Genomic DNA, 19242 nt, shown 5'->3' with positions numbered 1-19242 from the left:
CCCCGGAGCTGAGGGCAGTGCTGCCTCTCCCACTCTCGGGGTCCCTGCTGCAGAGGCGGGCCCTCCTGGGACTTGGTGTCACCCCCCCCCAAAATTGTTTGTCCCACAGGTGAGGGCATCTCTCCAGGCTCCTCCCCCAGGCTGGCCTGCCCGGCCTGTGCCCTAAATCCCCACCCCGCATCCTCACCCAGTCATACAGCAGGCACTGCCCAGCCCTGGACCAGCGGAGCTGGACAGGCTGGTCTGGTGGGATATCTGAGCAGCGGAAGTGCTCTGGAAGGGAAACACCAGACAGGTGACACCCCCACACTCGACTGTACACGGTTGTGTAGAGGCCCCACGCCCCCACTGCCGCCTGGCACACCTACAGCCTCCCTCCTGAGCAGTCCCTCTGGAGTCCAAGGTCACTAGCTTGCTACACAGAGTTGGGAACAACCCTCGCAGAGCCCCAGCCTTCCTCCCCCTTAGATGGCCACTCAGCAGCTTAGCAGCTGAGGCCCAAGGCCAGGGCCCAGCTGACCTGTGACAGATGCCGGGGTCACACAGGCCTCGCAATGTCAATGGCAGGGGACATGTTGATTCTGCTGTTGGGAAACTTACTATATCTCACTAGCTGCTGGCTCACGCCTGTCATCCCAGCTACTCAGGAGGCTGAGATCTGAGGACCACGGTTCAAAGCCAGCTGGGCAGGAAAAGCTATGAGACTCTTATCTCCATTTAACCACTAAAAACCTTAAGTGGAGCTGTGGCTCAAGTGGTAAAGTGCTAGCCTTGAGCCAAAAAGCTCAGGGACAGCACCCAGGCCCTGAGTTCAAGCTGACCCACTGGCATGCGCTCTCTCTCCCGCCCCTTCCCCCATCTCTAGTCCCAGGACAGTGCCCTCAGCAGGTGTGGGAACCCATGTCTGCAGCTGCCGGTGCAAAGGTCTGAGTGATTCCAGAACCACCAGACAAAGGCTCTGGGCTCTGCAGAGGCAGAAGCGGCTCACGCCGCTGCAGGAGAGTAAAGGGCAAGGAGGAGAGACTGCTCAGGCAGGACCCAGAGTTGGCACAGGCTGAGGGGAGAGGTGGGTGCAGCGTGAGTGGTCACCCCTGGGCCACGCCTGCTACTCCACCCACCCGGCTCTGGCGGGGAGGCCTCCTCCACCAGCTTCTCCAGCTCAGGGCGGACCTGTGGTCAGAGCCTAGATCCCTCCAGAACCTGGCTACTTTGCTGTATTCCTGACTCAGGTCCAGGGACCCAGGTGAACAAATGACACATGACAGGTTGTGAGGACAGTGAGTGACTTGTTTCCAGCCAGTCCCCACCCTGCAACTGTCACGGGGGCCCTCTGGCGCTCAGACGGTCCACCAGGGCCCGCAGCTGCTCAGACAGTGCAACCTGCAGGGAGGGAGGCTGGGGTTAGTGGGCACACCGGGCACGCCGGGCACACGGGCTGGGTCCACCTGCTGGTCTTCTGCCTACCCGGTATGGAGCAGGGCTCTGCAGCCGCTTGTGCGCAGGGCTGAGGCGGCTCAAGGACCACTGGGCAAAGGCTCGGGACTCTGCGAGGGACGGGGGCGGCTCACACAGCTGCGGGAGAGGGGGGCAGAGGTGAGGAGGTTAGAGCTGAGGCTCAGCTGAGGCGGGAGGTGCGGGAGGTGCGGAGCGGCACCTGTCCCTTGTGCAGCCAGCGTCGCAGCAGCGGCTCCACCCGCGCTGGCTTCACAGTGCAGGGGTCTCGGGCCCCTAAAGGCCAAATCTTTAGCTCCTTCTCAGCCTGGGGCGGGGGCTCTTCTGTCAACTGCAGCACGTCCAGCAGCAGAAAGCCTGCAGAGGTGGAGGGCCAGGGTCACTGTGGGGAGCCCCGGAGCCTCAAGCAGGCTGAGGGCCAGGAGGGGGCTCACCCGCAGAGTCCAGGAGCCGGAAGGCAGCCTTGCTTCCAGGCAGTGTCTGCTTCTCAGGCTCTTCTGTCAGCTTCATTCGAGGCTGGCCTCCCACAGACACCAGCTGCAGGAGGAGGAGGAGGATGGGGACCCGTGCCCCGCCTCGGACCCCAGACCCGCCCACCGGGGGTCCAGATTCAGTCCTCACCTTGTAGACACAGCCCAGGGAAGGCTGCCGGGGACAGGTGACCAAGCTGGTGCCAATGCCAAAGGCGTCCACCTCACTGCCCTGCTGGGAAAGGAGGGGCACTAAGCTCAGGCAGGACCTTCAGGGCCCAGGGCTCTCCACCCCCCTCTCCCTGCCCTCCCCTCCTTCTACCCCCCTCTGCCCTCCCCTACCTTCTCCCCTCCCTCTGACCTCCCCTCCATTCTCCCCTCCCTCTGCCCTCCCCTCCACACCACCTCCTGGGCCAGTCGGGCCAGCTCCTCCTCATCAATGTTGTTGCTGACAGTAATAGGGATGAACTCCAGCCAGGGCACCTGGAACCTGCACACAGGAGGTTCTGGATTCGCCTTGGTCCTCTCCTCCCCTCCCCACACCGAACCCTTTGCTTTGGAGCCCCCGGTGGCACCTCAGCCCCCACTTCCTTCCAGGCTTGGCCTTTGGCCCCTAAAGCCCTGGCTGTGCTGAGGGCGATGTGGCTCACTGCCCCTGCCCACTACCGGCTTCAGCCTGTGCTTTCTAGCCTGGAACCCTCGGAGGAAGAGGGGGCTCACCGCGTGGCAGTGGTCCGAAACACGGCACGGATCTCTTGAGCTTGCTGAAGTAAGTCACCGCTGTCCAGCCTCACGCCCACTGCCCGGTAACCCAGCTCCCCCAGGGCCAGGGCCACGCCCAGGAAGTTGGGAAGACCGCTCCTGCAGGCCCAGACAAGGGTGAGAGACCCCGGCTGCCGCCAGGGCCCCTGGGAGAATGCCTGCGGTTACCTCTGCACACTGTAGGAGTCCAGCAGGCCCTGGAAGGCCCGGGGAAAGGCCAGAGCATAGGCCACGAACGCTGCCCGCTCCCCAGGGTGTGGCTCCTGCATGCCCAGCCCCAGGTGGGCACACACACGCTCCAGCCACACCTTCACACTGGTGGTCAGGTCCACCCTCGGGCCTGTACCAATAGCTGGAGCCAACATCTGTGAAATGGGGCCAGGGAAAGATAGACTCAAGAGTGAGCCACGAGGGACCCAGGAATGGCCAATATACCCTGGCCCGAGGGCAAAGGCAATGAGCGCTGTCCCATGCCAGCCTCCAGGCCCCTGGTCACCTGATCAGAGCAGCTGCCGCAGCTGCGCACACTCGGCCCAGCTCCCCCTGCCTGGGTCCCAGACTTCTCTAGTACAGACAGGGTGTTTGCAAACAGGTACTGACCGGGTCCGGGGGCACCTCATTGCCCAAAAACGACGTGATGAAAGAGTGGGCCAGGGTGCCCGCCACTGGCACACCCCGCAGCTGCCCGGCCAGCGTGTTGCTGCTGCTGTCGAACCCTGTAGGGAAGGCAGGCCAGCTCGGGTGGGATCGGTGAGGGAGGGCCTCCCTCCCTCTGTCCCCTCCCCACCCTGGACTGGCCCTCAGGCCCTCACCGCCCAGATAACTGTAGGTGGACGCTGTGAGGCCGCCATCGGGGCCCTGAGCCCGGCGCAGGCCAAACTCCATCAGCCGCTTATTGGGCCCGGCAATCAGGCGAAGCCGAGCTGCGTTGGTGGCCACCAGGCTGTGGGAGTGAGAGTGAAGCCACTGGACACCGGGCCCTCCTCCAGGCCCTCGTGGTGCGTGGTCCTGTCCCCTGGAGGAGCCCCTTGCCCTCCCCCACACCCCATTCCCCTCTGGGAGCCCCGGTCCCGGCCCACCTGGCGTAGCTGACCAGGCAGAGCAGCGGAGTCTCCAGCAACTGCACCAGCAGGAGAGGCCCAGACACCTGCAGCAGGGGCACCTGGGAAAGGACGGTCAGAGGCCAGCACGGCCAGCGCGCCCCTCCCCGCCCCCACCCCTCGCCCTGAACTCACGCCCGGAAAGGCCAGGGAGCCCTCGGGCAGAGCCCGCAGAGTCACCCCCGAGCAGTCGAGGGTCCGAAGGTGTTCAAAGAACGCGGGATCAGTATCTGGGGGCAGCACAGATGCCAGGAACTGCACATCTGGGGACAACAAGGCACCAGTGAAATTTGGAAAGCGGGGCCCCCAGGGTCCGGGGTCGCCCTGGACTGGGAGCATGTTGGGGACCAGCCCGGAGTGGATCATCGTGTGGGACTCGGGCCCGAGTCCGTGGGAACGTCCCCAGGGTCACAAGGGTCTCACGGGAGTGAGTTCCGGGGATGTCAGGGATCTCCCCCGGGACGGGGCCTCCCTGGGTTGGGCAGGGTCCCCCGGGGCGGGGCCTCCCTGGGCTGGGCAGGGTCCCCCGGGGCGGGGCCTCCCTGGGCTGGGCAGGGTCCCCCGGGGCGGGGCCTCCCTGGGCTGGGCAGGGTCCCCCGGGGCGGGGCCTCCCTGGGCTGGGCAGGGTCTCCCGGGGCGTGGTCTCCCGGGTTGGGCGGGGTCTCCCGGAGCAGGCCGCACCGCACCCGCGTCCCGCAGGCAGAAGGTGCGCAGGAAGCGCAGACAGTCCCGCAGGCCGGCGGCCAGGGCGAAAGCGCCGCCGAACGGGCAGCGGCGGAAGAAGAGCTCGAACTCGGCGTGGTCGCGCGCCCGGCCCGCGCGCCAGTAGCCCAGCGCCATGGTGGCCTGGTAGAGGTCGGTGAGCAGCGGCCGCGCCGCCCCGGCCTCCGCCGGGTCCTCCGCCGCCGCCGCCCGGTCCCGCGCCGCGGCCAGGTCCTCCGCCGCCGCCCGGTCCTGCGCCGCGGCCAGGTCCTCCGCCGCCGCCCGGTCCCGCGCCGCGGCCAGGTCCTCCGCCGCCGCCCGGTCCCCTGGCACGCGCTCCGCGCCCCGCTCTGACGCCATCCTGGAGTTGCCCAGGCCGCGGGCACCCGGAGACTCGCACCGGGAGGCGGGGCGGCGCCCTCCCTTTCCCGGAACGCAGGCGGGGCTTCCCGAGGTCCCCAGACCTTTAACCCTTGCCTTCCCCCCTCCCCAGGCTGACCTTTAACCCTTGACTTTCCCACTCTCCTCAGCCCTGACCTTGGGCTGCGCAGCCCTCCGGTTCAGAACCCCGGCCAGCGGCCTGGCCTCACTGCATCTTCAGCAATGGCACCCCGTGTACAGCTAGGGGCTGTCTGCCCCATCCAAAAAGCAGCTACTGCGGTTTTGGGGGTGCCCTGTACTCCAGGCCCACAGGAAGTTCTCCAAACTGTGGACGAAAGGCGCTGTCCCTCAAGGCTAGGGGCCCTGTGGATACCAGTTCTGACAGGAAGCGGCCACACTCAAACACTAATTCTGGCCAATTTCACTACACTGCAGTCTAGAACCAAGAACGCAGCACTGACCACCAGGAGCGAGGAGGCAGACCCGACAGAATGTAATTAGACTTGACCAGGTTGCAGGTCTCCAGCAGGCAAAGGGGCAGGAACCTTCAAACCCAAATAGGGAGGACTGGGTGGTGGGAAAGAGGGTGGGAGGGTCCCGCACCAGTTAGAAGCGGCAGTCTGGAGAGATGTGGCTTCTCCCATCAATGAGCCAACAGATTCTGCTCTGACTGAACAGCTTGGATGTACCTGTCCCTTGCAGTGGAATGTGAGGACCCACAGGGTGAGTGATCAGAGCAAAGGAGCAGCACCTGTGTGTGCATGTGCAAAACCTCCCCCCACGCGACACAACAGGAGGCACAGTGCAGAGTCTCAAGTCTTTAATTTCAGCAGAGGCTCACACACACAAACCATGCATTCAGGCTTCAGATCTTGTTGAAAGCCGCAATATCCACACTCTGCACCTATGGAGACAGGTGGGGCGGGGATTATGGTGGCTGGTTTCCCTAAGGCCCACCCTCCCTCCCCCCACCCTCCTGCTGGTGGCTGGCTCACATGTTCTTCAAACTTGGTGATCTCCTCTTCCAACAGGTCTGTGCCCACCTTGTCGTCCTCCACCACACACTGGATCTGTAGCTTACGGATGCCATAGCCCACAGGGACCAGCTTGGAGCCCCCCCAAACCAGCCCATCTAGCTGGACGGAGCGCACACAAGCCTCCAGCTGGGCCATGTCCGTCTCATCGTCCCACTGTGGGAGTGGAAGAGAAAAGTGAGTCATCTGGGGAGATTCTGCCAGTGCGTCCTACGAGGGCTCTTTGGGTATCCTAATCTGCACCTGCTGGGCTTTTGCTCCTCTCCCTCCACTTCTACAGTTGACTTCTGCCCCTAGGGGACAAGGGAGGTCCCCACTCCTCCCACTCACAGGTTTGACATCCAGGAGGATGGATGACTTGGCCACTAGCGAGGGCTTCTTGGCTTTCTTCTCTGCATACTGCCGCAGCCTCTCCTCCCGCAAGCGGGCTGCTTCCTTGTCCTCATCCTCCTCATCGCTGCCGAACAGGTCAATGTCATTGTCCTCCTCGTCCTCGGCTGGTGTGGCCGTCTTCTTGGCTGGAGGCTCCACTTGGCGCATGGGAGACACGTGCTGCCACAGGCAGGCAGAGACTGAGCCTCGCCCCACCTCCCCTCTCCCCCCTGCATTAACTGAAGGCAAAGCAGCTGCAAGAGGTCAGCCTGGATGGTTTTCCACGCACTCCAAGGCGTAGGGGGGACGGACCCTGGGCTGCCACAGCCCAGTGAGGCCCAGGGTTGAGGAGGGCACTCACCTGCGTCTGTGGGGCGGTGGTGCGGTGGCTGGGTGAGCTCTTCTCCAGGGCACTCAGCCGCGCCTCCAGCCTGGAGATCGCCTGCTGCAGATCCTGTACCACTGCAGGCACAGGGATCCTTGTTTAACGACAGAAGCAGAGGGCTGTATCCGCCCAGCCCACCAGGCCCAGGGCCTCACCTCCTCGCAGGTTCTGGTTCTCCAATTCCAGGCTGGCAATCCGTACTACGAGCTCACTGTGATCTCCACCAGGTCCGCTGGAAACCCCAGGGCCTGAGCTCTGCAAGGAAGGAGCCTGGGACTCAGCACCCCAGCTTGTCCTGGGGTTCCCTCATTCACAGCCACTCAGAGAACGAGCCCCACCAGCCCCACTGGGTCCCTGCTCTGCTCAGGACCATGGAGACGCCTTGGCCCGTCCATCCTCATGGGCTACAGGAGGGAGGCTACACAGAACACAGCGGCGTTCTCAGCGCACAGAGGGCACAGGACTATACAGAGGCAGCATGCAGTTGAGAACTGCCACTGTCCAGCAGGACTTACAGTCCCAGGGGCGAGCTGGCTCAGAGCCTCAGCGGGGCCGGGCAGCACTGCCTTGAGCTGGAAAGGGGAGGGGAAAGCAGTTAAAGGGCCAAAAGAAAGGACTGGAGGCTGTCAGCACAGCACCTTGCCTACTAGGCCATGCAACCGCCTTATCCCAAGACAGCCTTCGAAGGCTCTGGCCTCTAGCCTCAGGGTCCACATGCACAGGCAGGGGGCAAATCCGCTCTGGGCTCTAAGGACAGGGCACACCTGGCTGCATGCAAGTTCCAGCCAGACCCCATCTCAGGCGCATGCATGGTCTCGGCTCTCGACCTGTGTGCAGCAGAACCTGCTCCTTAGAGCAGCGGGCAGCACCAGCCCCAGAGTGACACTGAGCAGATAAACCACTTGATGTATCTGACTCCCGCAGAGCAGTCCTGGGCAGAGCTGGTATGGAAGCCCAGGAGTCCCCGACAGCACAGCCATGTGGCAAAGACCAGGGGCGGCAGGTTATGTGTGGAGAGCGGGATGGAGCCGTGACCGGGCACTCTGATCAAGGAGTCAGGCTGGAGAGGCAGAAGATCCATTAGAGCCAGAGCTTGGGAGCAATCTGGCCAGGGCACCGGGGGCCTTGCTCAGACCTCAGAGAGGCAGTTTGGGGGTACAGGAAAAGTCCCCTCTGAGAACTTGGCAGGCTATACCGACTTGGGAGAAATACTCTTAAGCAAAAACTTCAACCTTTCACCTCACTCTGCATGCAGTTCCCAGGAGACTTGGTCTAAATACCCTTTCTGGACCCTTGCAATGGGCTGAATATCCCTCTATGCCAACATTGGCACTGATCTTGGGACTAGCCAGTGCTGTAAGATGTCTGGCTTTGTGATACAAGTCTTAACAATCCAGTCTCTAAGACTAACAGTATGCTCTTCTCTTGTCCCCAGATACTAGGACCTAGAGGTGAACCCACACAGCATAGGTAGGAAGTGTTCCAGGAGCCCCAGGGCTGCTTAGCCCATGCTGCCAAGTAGGTAGTGTTGTTCAGAAGTCCATGCTACCACCAGCCCTCTACATGGGAGGCCCGAGCCCAGCTCATGCCCAGGCAAGCATGGGCCACAGGCTGGGCTCTGAGCTGTTGGGATGAGGTCAGTAGATGCCAAGGCAGAACCCAAGGGTCCAAGTAAGAAGCCCTGGCGGGACTTGTACACAGACAGAACGAGGTCATGGGTTGGTTATATCAAGTGGAAATGAACACAGGCATTGGAACAAACCTTAAAAATGGCCAGGGGGGACCGGGAAGGTGGCTCAGTGGTGGAGCGCTTGCCTTGCATGCCTGAGGCCCTGGGTTCAATTCCTCAGCACCACATAAGCAAAAAGAAAAAAGCTGGAAGTGGCGCTGTGGCTCAAGTGGTAGAGCACTAGCCTTGAGCTGAAGAGCTGAGGGACAGCGCCCAGGCCCAGAGTTCAGACCCCACGACCGGACCAAAAAAAAAAAAAAAGGCCAGGGGATACGGCTGGTTTAAGGAGCAAGACAAAAATCCTAACTTACTCACTGACGCAGACTGGGGCTCTGGACAGGGCAAGCAGCACAGCCACGAGCATCAACCCGGAGGACATACACGGTGCCAGGAGACCGCGGCCAACAACGGGTGCTCGCGCCGCTGCTCGCACGGGCTTGGCGGAGGGAGTCGGGGGAGACAAGATTATCCCCGCCACTGGTGGAGGTGGACAGGCAGTTTAATTCAATTGTGCCAGGGGGACTTCTAGGCCAACTGTGGAAGAAGCACCTTACTTTCTTCTTGCTGCTTATGGGAGGAGAGATGGACGGAACTGCTAAGCAGAAAAGAACCAGGACTTTATGGTCTGAGAACTTTTTAGTCTCTTAGCCGGGCGCCAGTGGTACATGCCTGTAATTGTAGCTACTCAGGAGGCTGAGATCTTAGCATTGTGGTTCAAGGGCAGCCCAGGCAGCAAAGTCTGTGAGACTCTTTATTGCCAATGAAACACCAAAAAATCATAGGTGGAGCTGTGGCTCAAGTGGTAGGTAGAGCACTAGCCTTGTGTCTAGGCCCTAGTTCAAACTACAGGACCAGCACGAAAAAAAAACAAAACAAAACAAAACCCATTCTCCAGACTGCAAAAGATCTGAAGGCAAACTCGACAAGGAAAGTATGCAGAGCCAGTGGCAGCTGGACAGCCTGGTGAGTGCGGAGGATCCGAGGCCAGGTGGCGACCTGCGGATCCCCTCCCTCAACAGGTGTCGAAGGTGGGGGCAGTTTCTGGCTATCGCAAGGTTCACAGAGCTCCTGAGCATTGTGTACAATTTAGTGTCAGTACTGCCAGGGCGAGAATGGACAAACAGTCTGCTAACAAGTGCTCTCCCTGCCGAGCCCTGCCTTCTACCTCTGTCTTCAAACCTCGCGCACTTGCCTGGCTGGATTCTGAACTTATTTGGGACCAGTGAAGCCCCCTTTCCAAGAAGGAGACCTGGCACAGCTGACCCATACCTATACTCAGGGGGTAACTTACGCCCTAGGTGTACTGGTCTACACCTGAAGAATTCTGCCTTGGCACAGACCACCATGCTCCGGATTGACTCTGAGGGTGTTGGTGTAGGACGGATGGGCACAGTGTGAACCTGTGTGGGGGGGGGGGGGAGGGGGGGGGCGGTGTGCAGGGCTGGCTTTGGGGATGTTGGTATAGGACAGATAGGACACGGACTGACCCTGCGTGGGTTCAACGGTGGTACTGGGTGGACTTATAGGGTCATCCCCTCCTCAATCTCGTCAGCTTCCACAGTAAAAGGGAATTAGCAAATATATAATCAAACTTGCGATTTTGGACGGTAAGGAAACCCTAAATTATCTGGACAGGCCAGCTGCAATCAGAAGAACCCCTGGGCTGGTGGGAGGCAGGGGACTCAGAGTCAGGAATGCAAAGACGGAAGCAGAGGCTGGAAGGTTGAGACTGCCTGCCACAGGCCACAAACCAAGGAACCCCCAAAAGGCAGGAAATGGATTTTCTCCTGGAACCTGATGGCACTTGGATTTAGGCTTGGACTTCTGTCACCCAGGACTGTAAGATGAACTCACACTGTTGTAAGCTGGGAGCTAGTGGTCATCTGTTCCAGCAGGCAACTACCCCAGGAGAATGAGGCCCCCACCCTCTCAGTAAGGAAGGCAGCCCAGTAGGTCCACTTTGGTTAAGAGCCTGCCCAGCAGGCCACTCCTGATCTGTCTGGAGGCTAGAGGCCACACAAGGCCACAAGGCCAAGATGGTGCTGACTCTATGGCCAGAACTCAAGAAACCTAGTCAAACAGCACCCATCCCATGGAGGGGTCCAGCAGTCACTCAGCAAGCAGGAAGAAAGAGGCCTCCGCACATGCACAGTGCAGAAGGACACCAGTCAGCTCAGGCGACCACGCTGGCATGCAGGAGTAGCCGGAGTGACCGCCGCCGACAAGAGGGTACACAGCAAGCTCTGGTCCAGGGTGGGTCTGGAGGCTGCAGCACCCCATGCCCTTCAAGAACACCTCACCACACTCTGTAGCCTAATTTGGTCCAAAGGGTCAAGGCTGTTGGCAGCACCAAGGGGTCCCATCAGACATGCTATTGGCCGAGCACGAGCCCACGGGTACTCACTCCAGCCAGGGATTTCTGGATGTTCTCCCGGGCTCTTGCAATGTCACGGAGGATCACACTGGCACCATTATCCTGCAGACAATGTAGAAAGAACCAGTCCAGTTAAATTAGAAAAACCCTCAAGCCCCTAAAAAACCCAGAGAGAGCAGGTGATGCTGGAGGCCAGGGCCACTGTGCAGGGCCAGTCTGCAGGCAGACCTCGGAAGCTCAGCCCTAGTTGCCTGGGAGTGTGTGTCCTATGCATTACAATCGGGAGCCAGTAATGCCCTTCTCCCCAAGCCTCCAGAGCCACTTGGCCCTAATATGCCTCTGCCCACACTGCCTGCCAGCCCCCAGCCAGCCCTCACCTGGCGGGAGGCACCAGCTGCAGGCCCATTCATCTGCTCATAGAATTTCCTTTCAGCATCATCGTATTTGAACTTGTCAAACCAGATCTTCTCATGCACCAGAAAGTTTGTAGCCATTTTCCTGCTGGGAAGGGGAGAAGTTAGGTTAGCATGGCTAGAAGGTGGGGGTGCGGGGGTGTCTGAAGATATCCTTCCCGGTCTCAGATGCCAACTGTAAGCCTGAGCCTGCTGGCTCACGCAGCCCGAGGAGAACAGAGTGGGTCTCACTTAGCATGATGAGCCAGCAGCCCCTCAGAGGCCACACCAGCCCTCAAGTTAGCCCAAGGACTTCTGGGAACCCACAAAGCCGACTCCCTTCCAACCACACGAACCACACAAAAACTGTTTGAGCACAGAAAGGAGAATCCAACCATCAACCAAACCAGACACAAAGTTTGCAACCATGTCATATGACTATTAGGCTACTACTAGACCCACTGCATTTTTTTTTTGCCACCAGAAAGACATTTTTCACAAAAACATGCTATGGACACCAACAAACTAATTCTCCGTGGGGCTGACCTCAGGGCCTGGGTACTATCCTTAAGCTTTTTCAGCTCAAGTCTAGTACTCTACCACTTGAGCCACACAGCTCTACTTCGTTTTTTTTTTTTGGGGGGGTGGGGGGTGTTACTAAATGGAGATACGTCTCGTGGACTTTCCTGCCCAGGCTGGCTTTGACCCATGATCCACAGATCTCAGCCTCCTGAGCAGCTGGGATGACAGGCCTGAGTGCTGGCGCCCAGGCTGGAAGCATAGTTAGTGCTTAGTTCTCAGCTGCAATCTGGCAAACGTCAATAAATACTTTTTTTTTTTGCCAGTCCTGCTTGAACTCAGGGCCAGGACACTGTCCCTGAGCTGCTTTTGCTCAAGGCTAGCACTCTACCACTTGAGACACAGCACCACCTCTGGCTTTTTCTGTGTATGTGGTACTGAGGAACCCAGGGCTTCAGGCATGCTAGGCAGGCACTCTGCCACTGAGCCACCTTCCCAGCCCTATAAGTAAATTCTTGAGCAAACCAAGATGGAGACGTTGGAGAACTGCTGTTCTAGACCAGGTCCAGCAGATGGGATGTGGCCCGTGGGCCTCACCTCTCGGGGGTCAGGTTCCAACCCCAACCTGTACCGCTCACCACTCACAGCCTCACCCCCTGCTGCCCTGTGAAATGTGACAGAGTCCAGCGAGACTCTGCTCCCACGCACGGCTGACTTGCTGGGGAGCCAGGCCACTGTGAGCACAGGGCAGGAAGGCAGGGAGAGCAAGCGGGACGCCGGCATGTCCAGGCCCTTCCCCGCCCAATCACGCTGCCTATGTCCTCGAAGCCCAGCTGGCAGCAGGGGACGGGGCGGTGCCCCCTCCCCAGGGTCCTGGAGCATGGCCCCAAGGGGTTTGTCTCTCGCCCCAGACCACGTTCCAACAGAGGCCATGCTAACCATGTGCCACTCACCGCACCTCGAAGGCAGGCACGCACTACAAGGCTAGCCTGGGGTGCGCTGCACAGCTCCCCACCTCACCCGAGCACCCCAGGGTCCAGCCGAACGGCTTCTCATTTGCCCTGTCCTGCACCCACCAATCCCAATAGTTCAGAAGACTCCCCCCCAAGGGGTAACTACTCCCCTTGCCAGGGCCCAGGTATGGGGAGCCCCTCCACGGGACAGGACGGGACAGGACGGGGAAGAGGGGCCCCGCCTGGGGACAGCTGTCCCTGTGTTTGCAATCCGAGCCAGGCCAGGAACCCTCTGCCACTTCTCCTACTTGGGTCTCAGTCCGGACATGGATGGGCCAGACCGGGGCCCAGGGCGGTGAGCCAGGGAGGCAGCTTCCAGGCGCCAGGCCATGCGCAGGGCTTCAGCAGCATGATGGCGGCACTCAGCGCTGTCGTAGCTGGGCTTGCTGAGCCAGGGAGCCTCGGCGTCCTTGTGCAGGAAGTACCAGTAAGGCAAGGCGGAGGGGACCTCCCCGTCAGTGCGACGCGGCCCAGCCCGCTTGCTTCCTATGGCGTTGCGGCCCCGCCGGTCTCTGCGGCCCCTCCGGGCGCCCTCCGCCTGGCCGGCTCGCTCCTGCAGGCGCACTTTCCCAGGGGGGTGGCCGTCAAACAGGGCCTCATAGAAGACCCTCTCGGCTGCGTCGTACCGAGGCTTCTCCAGCCATACCTCCCCAACCAGGGCCTGCAGGTTCCCTAGAGGGGGCTGGCCATTGGCCGGCAGGGTAGGCTGGGAGGCTAGGGCCGGGTCAGCGGTGGCCACCTGCTGGCCTGTGTCAGGAGCCCCCTGCGTCTGGCTCTGTTCTGCAGCCAGCAGCAGAGCTTGAGACCACTCCACAAACGCGCACTCGGCCTGGTCAAAGCAGGATTTGTTGACCCAGATCCCCCATGTCACGTGGTGGCAGGCCACCTGGCTCCCGTGTGTGCAGGGGCCCTGCGGGGCCTGCTGGGCTGCTGCGTCGGCCAGCCTCTGGCGGTAGGAGCTTTCTGCCTGGTCGAAGAGTGGCTTGTCCAGCCACCCGTGGTCGGCTGAGAGGCCCACCAGGGCCAGGTCCTCCTGGCCAAGCCAGCTCTTGGGGGAGCGCTTCCTCTTCTTCTGCAGCGGCTTCTTGCTGTCATGGCTCTTCCCGGGATCGCTCCTGCTGGTGTTGGGGGCCTTGGCCTCCTCGGCGTCCTCGGTGTCCTCCTGTCCAGGCCCGTTCACAGCTGGCACCTTGGCCAGGAGCTGCTGAGCAGAGGTGGCAGCCTGCATGGCCCTGTGCTCATGGAAGCGCCGCTCAGCTTCCTCATACTTGTGCTTGTCCTCCCAGACGGTCTCCAGGGCACAAGAGGCCTTCCCGCTCCTCATCTTCGGACACAGCGTTAAAAAGCAAGCACAAGAAGGCAGTTGCAACACAGCAGAGGCACCTGCCTCCCACCACCTCCTCAGCCTCAGCCTGACCGGAGGGGCTAGCAGGGAGGCAGGGCAGGGGAGGGGCTAGCAGGGGCCGGGAGGGTGGGCAGTGAGATGGCATGCAAGGGCCCAGAGTCACTGTCCCATGGGAACTTCTGTAACTGAAACGCCAGCACATGCCTTCACATGTTTATGTATTTTTACCGCAAAAGTTGATTGCAAAGGGACCTACTAGATACCACCTCTAAATGTGCCACAGAAGCCTCCTCGCATGGGGCTTCCAGAAAGCACAGCTTGTGCCCAGCTGGAACTGGCTAGTATAATCAGCAGTTTCCTGGGGTAAGTGTATCTAATGAAATACCCCAGATTTACTTCCACTAAGAAACCACTCCTAGCTTATCTGAACAAATGTAGCCATGTACTGAGCGCCTGACGTCTCCCAGGGAGCCAGCCAGCTGGTGCTTCTAGTCCACAGGAAGGGATCTGAGGCCACCTGAGGATTCCCACCCACCGCAAGCCCATCACCAGCACACGGTGGCCCACCGAAGCGACGCCCTTGGTCTGCCTCACTGTGGGCTTGGCCTTGCCAGAGGGAGACCAGGAGCAGAGGCTGACTGCCCGCACCTGAAGGGTCAAGTCACTGGGAGACCTAGGGAGGAGGCTGGAGGCCCGGCCCCTGCCGCGGTGACAGCACCAGAGCAGAGAGGCCCCAGGCTGAGCTCTCCTAGGACCTACGTTAGCACCTGTGTGCCCCCAAGGAAAAGCTGTCGGGGCTCAACTAACCAGGCCCAGGGCTGACTGGGAGCGAGGGGTGCTGTGCCCCACGGTGCATATAGGGTGTTAGGGAGCAGCCTAAGGCAAAGCGGACAGGCCACCCGCTGCTTCCTACCTGGAGGGCAGTCTTCAGCTGAAGAAAAGCCGTTACCTCTCTGTCTAGGGCTCTCTCCTAACACCGACCCCTAACAAAATCTAAGTCCCACCCACCAGGAGGATTTGGAAAGCGGTCCTGGCTTGAAGCCCACCCTAAGGACCTAGAGGGAAGTGCCAGGCTCCTTCTGCTGCCAGGAGCTAGGGCCAGGGGCTGCTAAGGCCCAGGAGAGATGGGGGAGGGGACACCCCTCACTTACCAAGGGCAGATTTCAGGGGCACTGGCAGGGACAGGGGCAAGAGACCTGGTGGCAAGGCACTGTGACATCACCCAGGGTTACCAAGGGGACAGGAAGCCTGGCCTGGCGCAGCTCCCAGCACAGCCCCCAGCACAGCCGGCTTGACGGACCACTGAGCTCACCAGCAATGGTCTAGGACGCTCATCAACGGTCCGACTCTTTCAGAGAAGTCCAGGTTTTGTATGACCCCGGGGACTAGTGCTTTACTGCCCAAGTGACCCCTGCCCAGGCTCCCGGAGCCAGGGCTCAAGGAGAGGAAGCCACCTCTAAGGTGCTGGCCAGTAAGGGACAGAACTGCCTTGGGCCACAAGGCAACAGGAAGGGGTACTTACTTTTGCTTTGGCCTCCTAGGACAGCATGAAGGGAAAGTACCAAGGTTAGACCGGTGGGAAAGGTCGGCCTCCCTAGACAGCAAGCAGCTCAGGCAGCCCGAGCAGGCTGGGCCTTTGGGGGTCTACTGAGGGGATCGCCGAGGCAGGTGCGAGGCTGAGCCACACTACCAGACCTCAGGTGGCTGTCCGGACCCCACACCAGATTCACTCCTTGCAATGTAGCTCTCTGGGTTCCCATCAGGAGCCACCCTCTTCCAACTGTCCTGGGACAAGGTAAGTCGTGACAGGCTCCTGTCCAAGGCACCATAAGGCTTAAGGCTTTCAAGCTGTCTGCATGGACTCCTGGAAGGCACTCCAGTACAAGCCCAGAGCCTCCTAAAACAGCTTGGGGACGCCAGCAGGGCAACCTGGCTACCGCAGCCCTGCACAGTGGGGTGAAGCTGGCCTCAGGCTTCTCCAGCAGGGGCAGGAGCTTGAACAGAGAATGGAGTACAATGAAGAAAGCCAGTTGCCGCAGAGCTTTCTGGAGGCCCCTTATCCCTCTGGGAGAAAGTGAGCTGAGGGCGGGGGCGGGGGGCCAGGGCGGGGGTGGGGGAGGGGTGCTGACCGGGTCAGCCCAGAGACAGCACCAGTAGCACTCAGAGGAACCAGCTGAAGGGGCTTGTGGACTGGCTACAGCCTCCTAAATAAGGGCAGGGCCTCCTGCGGTCTGTCAACCACAAGCTCTGCCAAGGACACGCTTGGCTGGAGGACTGAGTCCTGAGGAAGACTAAGATGTGATGGGCCCCAGCGGTGCCAGCCATGGTGGTTAGAACGCAGTTATCTCCATGCACCAGGACAGATGGTGAAGGCTTTCATGATCAGCTTCCTGGGCCCTACCTGTGACACCTGTCCTCTGGACACCCTCAAGTAGCCTGTGCCCACAGGAGTATAATATGGAGGGGGGCAGGAGACTGGGTCAGTCTGCCAGCAAACTCAGCTTCCATGCACCCCCACCCAGCAGCCCCCTTCTATGTTCGCCCGAGTCTGTGAACCAGTGCTACCCAATAGGACACTCTCTGTCCAAAAGGGCAGATGTTGGCACTTGAAATGCCGAGGATGCCGGAGGAAGGGCTTTCTCAGGACGGCCACACTGTCCAGTGCTGCTGTGTGATACTTTTGCCTTTCCTTGGCTGGCTAGGCTGGCACCTACCTCTGACGGTGCCTCCCATCCTCTACCTTTAGGACAGGGCTCCACTCTCCACCAGGGCACACGCCTGAGCCACGGCACCTACGTTTTGTAGGTTTTTGGTTGTTCCACAGGGCACAGCTCCCCTTTCACAGAGACAGGTGCCTTCTGGACTTTTCTGCCTAGTAGCTCGATCCTCCTAATCTTGGCTTCTAGTGTCAGTTGGGACAATAGGCATGCAGAGTTTCGAGGGATTTCAGATGTTTCTGCACTGACTGGCTTCAAACCCATCCCCCTCCTCTTAGGATTACAGTCAGGAAGCAACCAGCACCCAATCCTTCACCCTTTTTGTTTTGTTGTGTCAGTCCTGGGCCTTGAACTCAGGGTCTGGGTGCAGTCCCTGAGATTGTTTGCTCAAGGCTAGCACTTGAGCCACAGCTCCACTTCTGGGTTTCTGATGGTTAACTGGAGATAAGTCTCACCTTGAGTAGCTAAGATTACAGGCACGAGCCACTGGTGCCTGGCTTTCACCCTTTTTTAGGGGTTAAATTGCACAGTCTCAAGATCCCACTCAATGCTGTTCTGCCTGACTCCCACACACCTCAGCCCTATTCAGAACTATGGACTTGTCTTAGGCAGAACAGGTCTACGTGCCCTAGGCCTGGAGGGACACTGCGGCTAGCCAAACCACTCTGGCGCAGGCCTAGCCAGCCCCAACAGCCTCCTCACCTCAAATGCTATCTCATCAATTCTATTTTTGTTATGGCCCATGGTGGCCTGGCCTGCTTGACGACCTAAGCCCCTGCAGCCCTTCTCCTTACCTGTGCTGGACCTTGCAACTACTTGGGGACTGGAATAGAGCATTTCACACTCACAGGACTCCAAATGTCGGGGCCACCGAAAGCCACCAAGCCAGGAGGGCTGAAACCCACAGCCTGCTCTTCCTTCACACACTTAGGTAGTCCACATAAGTGTGTCACTGTAGGAGCTGTTGGTGGCTCAGGCCTGTCATCCTAGCTTTTTCCAGCCTGTGTAGAAAAATCTAATCTCCGATTAAATGGCAAAAAGCAGTGAGTGGTGGTGTGGCTCAAGTGGCAGGGCCCCTGCTTCAACAGAGGAAATCAAGCTAGAGCATCAGGCCAAGTTCAAGCCCCAGTACCTGCCAACACACACATACACAACCACCAAATAAGTAAGTAAATAAGTGGAAAAAATAAGCCCCATAAATAATACTAAACGTCTCACTGCCTCTTCCAACGTACACAAGCTCACCTTAGGAGGCTAGCGCAGACCAATGAACAATGCCAGCACCCCCTGCCCGCAGCCCCTAAGAGGCTGACACTAGCACACACCAACCCAGAGCTACTCTTTGGATCCAAACGCTGTCAAGCACACTAGCCACCTTGTCCAGCCTTTGGCTCCCCCAAAGCCAACACTGGAGGCCTGGCCCTCCAAGGGACAGGAAGCCAGCCGTCCAGATGGGCTCTGCCTGAAATTTCCCAGCTCATTAGGAGACGCTGCTGGCCCCTGACTCGGAGGTAAGGAATCAAGAGGCCAGTGTGGAGTCGGCCACGACACAGCCCGGCACGGGAGCTCCTTCCTTCCTGCCTTCCAGGTGGATTCTTGTCTCTGCTGGCCTACCGCTCCAGGGCCGGGAAGCCCTGCAGAAGCAGTGCTAGGAGCATGGCGGGACCCGAGTTTGTGCGCCAGGCATGTGATGAGCGAGTCTGTCCTCAAGGGACACGGGGGTGGGGTGGTCACATCGGTCCTTCGCCACGTGCGGAAACATCTCTGCTTCACCACCTCGCAAACGCCAGGCCGGGCTCGAGAGGGTGGAGGACGCCACCCGAGGAGCAGCAGCCTTGGCGGAAAGGGGGCCCAGGGGCTCCTGCCTGAAATCCCGGCTAGAAGCCGGGCTGGGCGGGGCCCGCGAGGCCCCGGGCGCCGCTTCCCCGGGTGCCCCCGCTCCTCCCAAGCCCCAACAGACGCGTGCGGGACGAACGCGAGGACGCCGGGCCTCCCTCGGCCGCCACGGCCCCGAGGGGACGGGCGCTCGCTCGGGAAGCGGCCCGCGCCCCGGCCCACGTGGGAGCCGGCCCGCCCCCCGCGCGGCCCCGCCGGCCGCCCGAGCCCGCGCCGCCCCGCCGGCGCCAGCCCTAACGACCGGGGTGCGGCCCGCGAGCCTCCCGGGCGCGTGCGCGCCCAGCGGCGGGGGCCGCGGTACTCACGCCAGCCGAGGGGGAGACGAGCGAGCGCGGCACTGCGAGCGCGGCACTGCGAGCGCGGGCCTGCCGAGGACGGGCGTGCGCCGGGCCCGCACACCGGAAGTGGAGCGGGGCGTACCACATCAGCCGCGGGGGGGGAGGCGCGGCTCCGCGCAAGCGCCGTCTCCTCCTCGGGCCCCGCGGCGCCCAGGTGGCGAGCTAGTGACAGAGACGTCGGAGTTCGCTCCACCTCGCAGCAGTCGACTCACCGAGCTTGGGACGGGGCCGCGGCCCACGCCGCCCCCTCGCCGGCCGCCG

General features: G+C 60.7%; 2 protein-coding genes across 8 annotated transcripts; both read right to left on the bottom strand.

Annotated features, from left to right (window-relative positions):
* Positions 1-1269: 1269 nt before the first annotated feature.
* Positions 1270-4846, bottom strand: Naprt (nicotinate phosphoribosyltransferase). The gene is made up of 13 exons (XM_042669394.1): positions 4471-4846; positions 3920-4047; positions 3764-3846; positions 3497-3627; positions 3285-3400; positions 2853-3049; positions 2643-2783; positions 2328-2412; positions 2074-2154; positions 1887-1989; positions 1655-1809; positions 1465-1572; positions 1270-1380 (listed from the first exon to the last, which is right to left on the bottom strand). The coding sequence occupies exons 1-13, from the start codon at positions 4844-4846 to the stop codon at positions 1318-1320; spliced, it is 1767 nt and encodes a 588-aa protein (XP_042525328.1). The 3' UTR covers positions 1270-1317.
* Positions 4847-5672: 826 nt separating this feature from the next.
* Eef1d (eukaryotic translation elongation factor 1 delta) lies at positions 5673-19212 on the bottom strand. 7 transcript variants are annotated; one of them, XM_042669367.1, is made up of 9 exons: positions 19194-19212; positions 11139-11262; positions 10792-10863; positions 7174-7230; positions 6814-6913; positions 6635-6735; positions 6232-6453; positions 5863-6057; positions 5673-5771 (listed from the first exon to the last, which is right to left on the bottom strand). In XM_042669367.1, the coding sequence occupies exons 2-9, from the start codon at positions 11253-11255 to the stop codon at positions 5733-5735; spliced, it is 903 nt and encodes a 300-aa protein (XP_042525301.1). In that variant the 5' UTR covers positions 11256-11262; positions 19194-19212; the 3' UTR covers positions 5673-5732. The 7 variants fall into 7 exon arrangements, with proteins under 7 accessions (XP_042525301.1, XP_042525299.1, XP_042525300.1 ...); XM_042669365.1 differs by lacking the exon at positions 19194-19212 and adding an exon at positions 18949-19052; XM_042669366.1 differs by lacking the exon at positions 19194-19212 and adding an exon at positions 18949-19045 and having other exon boundaries at positions 11139-11259.
* Between the last annotated feature and the right edge of the window lie 30 nt (positions 19213-19242).

The sequence above is a fragment of the Dipodomys spectabilis genome, unplaced genomic scaffold (genome assembly GCF_019054845.1).
Source record: "Dipodomys spectabilis isolate Male_0828 unplaced genomic scaffold, ASM1905484v1 ptg000495l, whole genome shotgun sequence".
Lineage (NCBI taxonomy): Eukaryota > Metazoa > Chordata > Mammalia > Rodentia > Heteromyidae > Dipodomys > Dipodomys spectabilis.
This window is presented reverse-complemented; position numbering and strand designations above follow the sequence as displayed.